The following is a 9861-nucleotide window of genomic DNA, read 5'->3' as shown; positions in this document are numbered from 1 at the left end:
GTGCACCTATGTGTGTGTGCCGCTGAATGCTGTTGATATGCGCACATGTTTACATTCAAGCGTCTGTAAATAAATGAGCCTCCTCAAAGATGTCGCCCTGGACTAGACATTTTATATACACCCAGTTATAAATATTGAACTGTATCATTCCTTATACTCTAATCAAACATTTAGGCAAAGATATATGCACTTACATGGAGACCTTAACAACACTACCAGGAATAAAGGAGAACAGAAAGTATACAGTAAACAGGCATACCATGAGGCCAATTAACAATGAGTATTATAAACAACATGTACTTTCCACAAATGGAGGACATAGGAAGAGAAAGAGTGAGGCAGGGCTGCCAAGGTAATGTCTGGGTGAGAGAAGCAGACCCTGGGTGAATGAGAATGAAACCTGTATGGTGTGGTGAGGGAGAATGGGAAGGATAAAAAAGAGGAAAAAACAAGGGGAGGAGGGAACTACATGCTGGAATAGCCAGCGAGCAGAGCTGTAGACTCCACCTTCCTTTCCTCTCTCCATCCCATCTCCTCTTCCTGCCTCCCTCTCTCCTTATATTTCTCTCTCTCTCTCTCTCTCTCTCTCTCTCTCTCTCTCTCTCTCTCTCTCTCACATACAGAATGTTAGCCCACTATCTAACCACAGAGAGAGCTCAGTGAGTCGTGGAAAGCATATTGTTTCTCCACGTCTCTCTCTCTCCCTCCCTCCCTCTTTCACTTTTACACATCTCGTCTTTGGATATCCTCCTCCTGCTTTGTGACTTAACAGAGAGTGGAACAAGCTTTCTTTCCTATTGTCAGATTTTTTTTTATACTGATCTCTTCTGGGGATTACCACAGGAATGCGTTTGTGTATTTGTGGGTGAGTGTGTGTGTCCTGTGCCATGCCCGTCCCTGGACTTTTCGGGACAAGCGGTAGTGAATCAGCATGAAGGGGGGTCACCATCAGCGGGGGTGCGGATGTCAACACTTGTTCCGAAAAGTGCTGGCCATGTGTGGCTGCTGCTATGCCCGTGTCCGAGGTTGGTACATCTCTACATTATGTCCATCATTTTAACCTAGCTACTTCTCTTCACTTTACTGGTCTCAGATGAGATGGGAGTTTAGTTTGCTTTCCCAGTTATACGTCAGGTGGTCTGTGCAGTCGTGAAGTCTGTGTTTTTCCCTCCGAGATGGATGGCAGGAGATAAAAGTGATAAAAGTGAGATCAGATGATGCAAGAGAATCAGCAGAGCTCAATCGTTTGTTGGTTGATATTCAATCTGTTTTCAGGCCAGGTAACACTAGTAAAGGGGCACCATTAAGTGTAGCTTACTCTTCTCCACTGTCCCATGCTGTTGTTCTGTGATCAGATATTGAGACAGAGATGGTGTGTGTCACTTTTACTGATGCACTGCTACTGATTTGCGACCTCTTACAGCCTCAACTTTACTCACCAACTCTGAGTGTAACCTCCGGTCTCTGTGACCTCCGGTCTCTCCGGTCTCCCCTGAACCCAATGGAATCTGAATACCGCTCTTCTTATGACTTCACTTTCTTTTTGAGGTCAATTCTCTCCATCTTTCTCCTACACTTTCATTCTCTTTTTGTATCAGTCTGTCTGTCCTTCTTACTCTTGGCTCCTCATTCCTTTGTACTCTTCTCTCCTGCTCTCTCTACGGGCAGAGACAGTAGAGGAGAATTGATAGTGATGTTTTGCTCTTTGCTCAGACTCCAACTCCTCCAAAGGAAATTAAATGAAACACATTTGGGTCCTGGATGTGTTTGCTCTACTCTGGTGTTTGCAGGAGACACAGTGCTAGTCGCATGCTGTGAGCTGTGCAGTGTGTGAAAATATATAATTTTAGACATAGTGTTAAAGAGAATATCAGTTAGGTTATTTATAAAGTTAGCTATTGGGTTTAAGTTTATTGGCTTCAAGTTCCTTGGTGTCCACACAACTATCATAGTCCAAACACACCAAGACAGTCGTGAAGAGGTTACGACAACGCCTATTCCCCCTCAGGAGACTGAAAAAATTTGGCATGGGTCCCCAGATCCTCAAAAGGTTCTACAGCTGCACCATCGAGAGCATCCTGACTGGTTGCATCACCGCCTGGTATGGCAACTGCTCGGCATCCAACCGCAAGGTGCTACAGAGGGTAGTGCTTACGGCCCAGTACATTACTGGGGCCAAGCTTCCTGCCATCCAGGACCTCTATACCAGGCGGTGTCAGAGGAAGGCCCTAAAAATTGTCAAAGACTTCAGCCACCGCACAGCAAGCGGAACCGGAGGGCCAAGTCTAGGTCCAAAAGGCTCCTTAACAGCTTCTACCCCTAAGCCATAAGACTGCTGAATAGTTAACCAAATGTCTACCCTGACTATTTACATTGACCCCCCCTCCCCTTTTTTTGTAGGGTTTACATATACACTGTGGGCTCTATTTTAACAAACCAAACTATCTATCTAGCGATAGAGCTATAGGATCCGAGGGTGTGTCAGAAATACTTTTGTTATTTCACAGTGGGGATGATTGGTGTGGTGGTGTGAAAGGTCTCTGTTTTGATTAATAAACAAGTTTTAAGTAGAGAACGACCAATAATCGTCCGAGATAATATTTTAAAATGTTTTATTTTACCTTTATTTAACTAGGCAAGTCAGTTAAGAACAAATTCTTATTTTCAATGACGGCCTAGGAACAGTGGGTTAACTGCCTGTTCAGGGGCAGAACGACAGATTTGTACCTTTTCAGCTCGGGGATTTGAACTTGCAACCTTCCGATGACTAGTCCAACACTCTAACCACTAGTTAGAGTCTATCAGCCATTCTCTATAGGTTTTGCCTATAGTCCATCTACACAGCAAGGCTGCTGTTGTGCCAGCCGCCACTCATCGCCTGAGTCACAAACACTGCAGAATGCCGAGGAATATCTAGCTGGGAGAATAAGCAGTAGCAAGCGATCTCATTCTCCAACAGAAAAGTGCAGTATTCAGAAATTGAACTCCTTTTTACAAATGTTAGTTTAGTTAATTCACTAATAATGAGGCTTGTGTACGTGCCCGGACATGCATGCAATAAGCAAACTAGCTAAGCAGATAGCTTGTTAGGAAAGAGTAGGATAACTAATCCTTTCATCTGTGGTGTTAGCTATCTAGCTACTATGCTAGCTAGCTGGCTAGATAAACCTATACAATCGTAGCAGTAGGATCAAGTTATCTGCCTATTTTTTGACAGATAGCTGAACTAGCCAATTGAGTTGTTTCAAATTTTGTTCTGGCAGCTGAGTTGTTTAGAGATGCTTCCTGGCAGCTGTGTTGTTTAGAGATGCTATGTGCATTAGTTCGTTATAGCCTACAGTAGTTAGTTAAATAGACTACAGAAACAAAATCTAAGCCTATTCCATATATTTTTTTAATATGTTAAACATGTTTACTGTCCACGTTTTTCTAAGTAATTTCATGGCTTCAATATGGAAATATATAGTTAAACATAGCATTCACACTGATATAGACCTACTGTAAAATGCATTATGTCTGAGCTCTGGACTTGCCAAACGTTGTCAATAAGCAAGATGGTGAACAATTCTAATCAAATTCTTATAAAACGAAACAACAACTTGTTTTAAATAGGTTATGTTTAAATACAGTTACAGGCAACATAATTCCTCCCGTGGTCCTATAATATTAAGACAAGGTATATGGAGGGTTTAAGCCACATCCAAACTTTTCACAGGAGCTGGAAAAATATACAATATAACGAGAAAGGGGGAATGTTCACTCACTGCCCCCAAATGTATATCGCTATAGCCTACCATTGCCGTTGATATGGCTAGCAGTGAGTTTGCCACATGAAAGGTAAACAAACTAAAGTCAAATAGCCTACAAGTGGATTCAGCACCGTTGACAAATTCCCGTGATTTGACAGTTAGGTCCAACAGAGGAAAGTGAAAAATGCATTTTTTAAACAAAATTATAAATAAAACCAATAACCAGTCTTTTTAGTAAATAACTAGATGTTCCTAAACAGACTACCTAACGTCACTGACACCTTTCCAACCGTGGTGCAAGGGATGGAAAATGTACAAGTCGAAATTGCAAATGTTTGACACTAGCGCTGCCTTAAAGACAGTCGAAAATAGAGCCCTGTGACTCTGATCAGGGATGGAGCGTTTACATAGATGCTGTGACTCTGATCAGGGATGGAGCGTTTACATAGATGCTGTGACTCTGATCAGGGATGGAGCGTTTACATAGATGCTGTGACTCTGATCAGGGATGGAGCGTTTACATAGATGCTGTGACTCTGATCAGGGATGGAGCGTTTACATAGATGCTGTGACTCTGATCAGGGATGGAGCGTTTACATAGATGCTGTGACTCTGCTCAGTGATGGAGGGTCTAAACAGACACACACAGAGTCAGCGATATGCTCGCATCTGGAACTCTGCAGTGTCTCGGAATGTGCTGCTCTCGGATCATTGGATCATGGAAACGCTTGAGTCACAGAGTCACTCTGCCTACATTCCTTCACTCCAAAAAACGTAACCCCCCCCCTTTGGTGAAGAAATGTTATGTTCATTATTTTCTGTCCACAGAAGCCCAGAGCTGATGACTGGTGGATAGAAAAATGCTTATGTGCTCTAACTTTGGGGCTACAGGTTCTGTGGTGTGGCAACCGTCCAGTTCTGAGGCACATATATCTTTACGTCAAACAGTTGGTTATTGGAGCAAATAACATAATAGGTTGCTGACCACTGTGGTCTATTAGTATGCTGTGGACTTTACTGGAGTTTAAATAGAACATAGACCTTTGACCGGTGTGATACTCTCTCCTCTTTTTGACTAGAGGTCCTCTCATGTCATCAAAGCTCTGCCATTGGCACCATATAGCAGTGCTGGGATCCTGCCCTGGCAAAGGAGCCGTACAGGAGAGCTCTCCTCTCTATGAGTTCAAGATGTCACAGAGCTCCCTCCCTGCCAAAGCAGACACATTCATTTCTAATACAGTAACCAGGCAAATGTTATTACTCTTGTAACCACGGCTGTGTGTGTGTGTACATGTTTAAGTGTGTTTATACAGTGTAGAGATAATCTCTCTCTCTCTGCCAGTGCTGTTTTGATTCATTTCCTAATTTACCGCTGGCTAAATATAAAGGTGCTCAGACTCGAGGCAGATCTGCTGCCTGGCTGACTGAGGATTACATCCGTCTAGTCCTCCATCCTTCCTGCACACATCCTCAAATAAAAACCAACACACACACACACACATGCACACATGCATGCACACAGACTGCCACTCTAACAACCTATTTGGGGTGCGTGTGTTAACCTTTTAACAAGTCAGTATAGAGATGATCTGCAGTGCATTCGGAAAGTATTCAGACACCTTCACTTTTTCCATACTTTGTTACATTACAGCCTTATTATCCCCCCTTTCCCTTATTCTAAAATGGATTAAATACACATTTTCATCAATTTACACACAATACCCCATAATGACGATGTAAAAACAGGTTTTTAGAAATGTTTGCAAATGTATAAAATATATATATATATATATATATATATATATATATATATATATATATATATATATATTTACATAAGAATTCAAACCTTTTCCTATGAAATTTGAAATTGAGCAGGTGCATCCTGTTTCCATTGATCATCCTTGAAATGTTTCAATAACTTGATTGGAGTCCATCTGTGGTAAATTCAATTGATTGGACGTGATTTGGAAAGGCACACACCTGTCTATATAAGGTCCCACAGTTGACAGTGCATGTCAGTGAAAAAACCAAGCCATGAGGTTGAAGGAATCCTGAGACAGGAATATGTGAAGGCACAGATCTGGGGAAAGGTTACCAAAAAATGTCTGCAGCATTGAAGGTCCCCAAGAACACAGTGGCCTCCATCATTTTTAAATGGAAGAAGTTTGGAACCACCAAGACCCTTCCTAGAGCTGGCCGCCCAGCCAAACTGAGCAACCGGTGGAAAAGGGCCTTGGTCAGGGACCAAGAACCTGATGGTCACTTTGACGAGCTCCAGAGTTCCTGTGTGGAGATGGTAGAACCTTCTGGAAGGACAACCATCTCTGCAGCACTCCACCAATCAGGCCTTTATGGTAGAGTGGCCAGATGGAAGCCACTCCTCAGTAAAAGGCACATGACAGCCCGCTTGGAGTTTGCCAAAAGGCACCTAAAGACTCTCAGACCATAAGAAACAAGATTCTCTGGTCTGATGAAATCAAGATTGAACTCTTTGGCCTGAATGCCAAGTGTCACGTCTGGAGGAAACCTGGTACCATCCCTACGGTGAAGCATGGTGGTGGCACCATCATGCTGTGGGGATGTTTTTCAGCAGCAGGGACTGTGAGACTAGTCAGGATTGAGGGAAAGACGAACAGAGTGAAGTACAGAGAGATCCTTGATGAAAACCTGTGCCAGAGGGCTCAGGACCTCAGATTGGGGCGAAGGTTCACCTTCCAACAGGACAACCACCCTAAGCACACAGCCAAGACAACGCAGGAGTGGTTTCGGGACAAGTCTCTGAATACCCTTGAGTGAACTAGCTAGAGCCCGGACTTGAACCCGATCGAACATCTCTGGAGAGACCTGAAAATAAGTGTGCAGCAATGCTCCCATCCAAGCTACAGTAACAGAGTTTGAGAGTATCTGCAGAGAAGAGTGGGAGAAACACCTAAAATACAGGTGTGCCAAGCTTGTAGCGTCATACCCAAGAAGGCTTGAGGGTGTAATTGCTGCCAAAGGTGCTTCAACAAAGTACTGAATAAAGGGTCTGAATCCTTACGTAAATGTGATATTTCAGTGTTAATTTTTTTATACATTTGCAAAAGTGTCTAAAAACCTGTTTTTGCTTTGTCTTTAATGGGGTTTTGCGTGTAGAGTGACGAGGGGGGGAAAACAATTGAATCTATTTTAGAATAAGGCTGTAACGTAACAAAATGTGCAAAAAGTTAAGGGGTCTGAATACTTTCCGGGTAAACTGTATATGTATACTTTATCAACAGCCCAAAAAATGTACACGTTATCATTGTTGTGTGTGTGACAAATTATATTTCTAGGGAGTGAGTAAGACCTTTAAACAGGTCAACATACACAAGGCTGCGGGGCCAGACAGATTACAAGGACGTGTGCTCCGGGCATGTGCTGACCAACTGGCAGGTGTCTTCACTGACATTTTCAACATGTCCCTGATTGGGTCTGTAATACCAACATGTTTCAAGCAGACCCCCATAGTCCCTGGGCCCAAGAACACAAAGGCAACCTGCCTAAATGACTACAGACCCGTAGCACTCACATCCATAGCCATGAAGTGCTTTGAAAGGTTGGTAATGGCTCACATCAACACCATTATCCCAGAAACTCGAGACCCACTCCAATTTGCATCCCGCCCAAACAGATCCACAGATGATGCAATATCTATTGTACTCCACACTGCCCTTTCCCACCTGGATAAAAGGAACACTTATGTGAGAATGCTATTCATTGACTACAGCTCAGCATTCAACACCATAGTACCCTCAAAGCTCATCACTAAGCTAAGGATCCTGGAACTTAACACCTCCCTCTGGAACTGGATCGGGGACTTCCTGACGGGCCGCTCCCAGGTGGTGAGGGTAGGTAGCAACACATCTGCCACGCTGATTCTCAAAACTGGAGTTCCCCAGGGGTGCATGCTCAGTCCCCTCCTGTACTCCCTGTTCCCCCACAACAGCATGGCCAGGCACGACTCCAACACCATCATTAAGTTGCAGATGACACAACAGTGGTAGGCCTGATCCCCGAAAATGACGAGACAGCCTATAGGGAGGAGGTCAGAGTGGTGCCAGAATAACAACCTATCCCTCAAATTAACCAAGACTAAGGAGATGATTGTGGACTACAGAAAAAGGAGGACCGAGCACGCCCCCCTTCTTATCGACGGGGCTGTAGTGGAGCAGGTTGAGAGCTTCAAGTTCCTTGGTGTCCACATCAACAACAAGCTAGAATGGTCCAAACACACCAAGACAGTCGTGAAGAGGACACGACAAAGCCTATTCCCAATCAGGAAACTAAAAAGATTTGGCATGGGTCCTGAGATCCTCAAAAGGTTCCACAGCTGCAACATCGAGAGTATCCTGACTGGTTGCATCACTGCCTGGTACGGAAATTGCTCGGCTTCCGACCGCAAGGCACTACAGAGGGTGGTGCGTAAGGCCCAGTACATCACTGGGTCCACATCGACGGGACAGTAATGGAGAGGGTGGCAAGTTTTAAGTTCCTCTGGGTACACATCACAAACAAACTGAAATGGTCCACCCATACAGACAGTGTGGTGAAGAAGGCGCAGCAGCGCCTCTTCAACCTCAGGAGGCTGAAGAAATTCGGCTTGTCACCAAAAACACTCACAAGCTTTTACAGATGCACAATCGAGAGCATCCTGTCGGGCTGTATCACTGCCTGGTACGGCAACTGCTCCGCCCATAACCGTAAGGCTCTCCAGAGGGTAGTGAGGTCTGCACAGCGCATCACCGGGGGCAAACTAGCTGCCCTCCAGGACACCTACACCATCCGATGTCACAGGAAGGCCAAAAAGATCATCAAAGACAACAACCACCCGAGCCACTGCCTGTTCACCCCACCATCATTCAGAAGGCGAGGTCAGTACAGATGCATCAAAGCGGGGACCGAGAGACTGAAAAACAGCTTCTAAAATTTGATTTGGGTCTAAGCTGCCTGCCATCCAGGACCTCTACACCAGGTGGTGTCAGAGGAAGGCCCTAGAAATTGTCAAAGACTGTTCTCTCTACTCCCGCATGGCAAGTGGTACCGGAGTGCCAAGTCTAGGACAAAAAGGCTTCTCGACAGTTTTTACCCCCAAGCCATAAGACTCCTGAACAGGTAATCAAATGGCTACACAGACTATTTGCATTGTGTGCACCCCCCCAACCCCTCTTTTTACGCTGCTGCTACTCTCTGTTTATCATATATGCATAGTCACTTTAACTATACATTCATGTACATACTACCTCAATTGGGAGGACCAACCAGTGCTCCCGCACATTGGCTAACCGTGCTATCTGCATTGTGTCCCACCACCCGCCAACCCCCTCTTTTACGCTACTGCTACTCTCTGTTCATCATATATGCATAGTCACTTTAACCATATCTACTGTATATGTACATACTACCTCAATCAGCCTGACTAACCGTTGTCTGTATGTAGCCTCGCTACTTTCATAGCCTCACTAGTGTATATAGCCTGTCTTTTTACTGTTGTTTTATTTCTTTACTTACCTATTGTTCACCTAATACATTTTTTGCACTATTGGTTAGAGCCTGTAAGTAAGCATCTGTTGTATTCGGCGCACATGACAAATAAACTTTGATTAGATTTTTCCTAGCCACCGTGCTTCTGCACCTGCATTGCTTGCTGTTTGGGGTTTTAGTGTTACGAGTTCTATAAATGGTGCGGTGGAGGAGTCAAACGCAGAGAGCAGGTAATATCGTACGTGAATCTATTTATTCCAACGACAGCGGAGACTTTGACATGCCAAAACTAGGGCGCATGAAACCACCCGTCCAAAATACACAGGACTAAAACTGTCCGGAAAATAATGAGATAACTAATACACCAACACCAAAATAACAGAGAACAAGCCCGCACAATACCCAGCGGGCCTAGTCCCCTTAAATAGCCTACAAACAACACTAACTCAAAACAGGTATACCCAATTAAACCCAATAAACAGAAACAAAAGGAAAGGGAATCGATGGCAGCTAATAGGCCGGGGGCGACGACCGCCGAGCGCCGCCCGAACAGGAAGAGGCACCATCTTCGGCGGGATTCGTGACATTTAGGCTAGGTTTCTACACC

At 44.5% G+C, this 9861-nt stretch overlaps 1 protein-coding gene across 1 annotated transcript in view; it reads left to right on the top strand.

Annotated features, from left to right (window-relative positions):
- Positions 1 to 612: 612 nt before the first annotated feature.
- LOC112262891 (rho guanine nucleotide exchange factor 25) overlaps positions 613 to 9861 on the top strand; it is a 62156-nt gene continuing 52907 nt past the window's right edge. The window contains exon 1 of the mRNA XM_042297023.1: positions 613 to 1025. Within this exon, the coding sequence (XP_042152957.1) occupies positions 932 to 1025 (94 nt within the window). The 5' untranslated portion in view covers positions 613 to 931. The remainder of the gene's footprint in view (positions 1026 to 9861) is intronic.

This window comes from Oncorhynchus tshawytscha, linkage group LG02 (assembly GCF_018296145.1).
Source record: "Oncorhynchus tshawytscha isolate Ot180627B linkage group LG02, Otsh_v2.0, whole genome shotgun sequence".
In the NCBI taxonomy this organism is placed as follows: Eukaryota; Metazoa; Chordata; class Actinopteri; order Salmoniformes; family Salmonidae; genus Oncorhynchus; species Oncorhynchus tshawytscha.
Note: the sequence above shows the minus strand (reverse complement) of the source record. Positions and strands in the feature narration are given on the sequence as shown.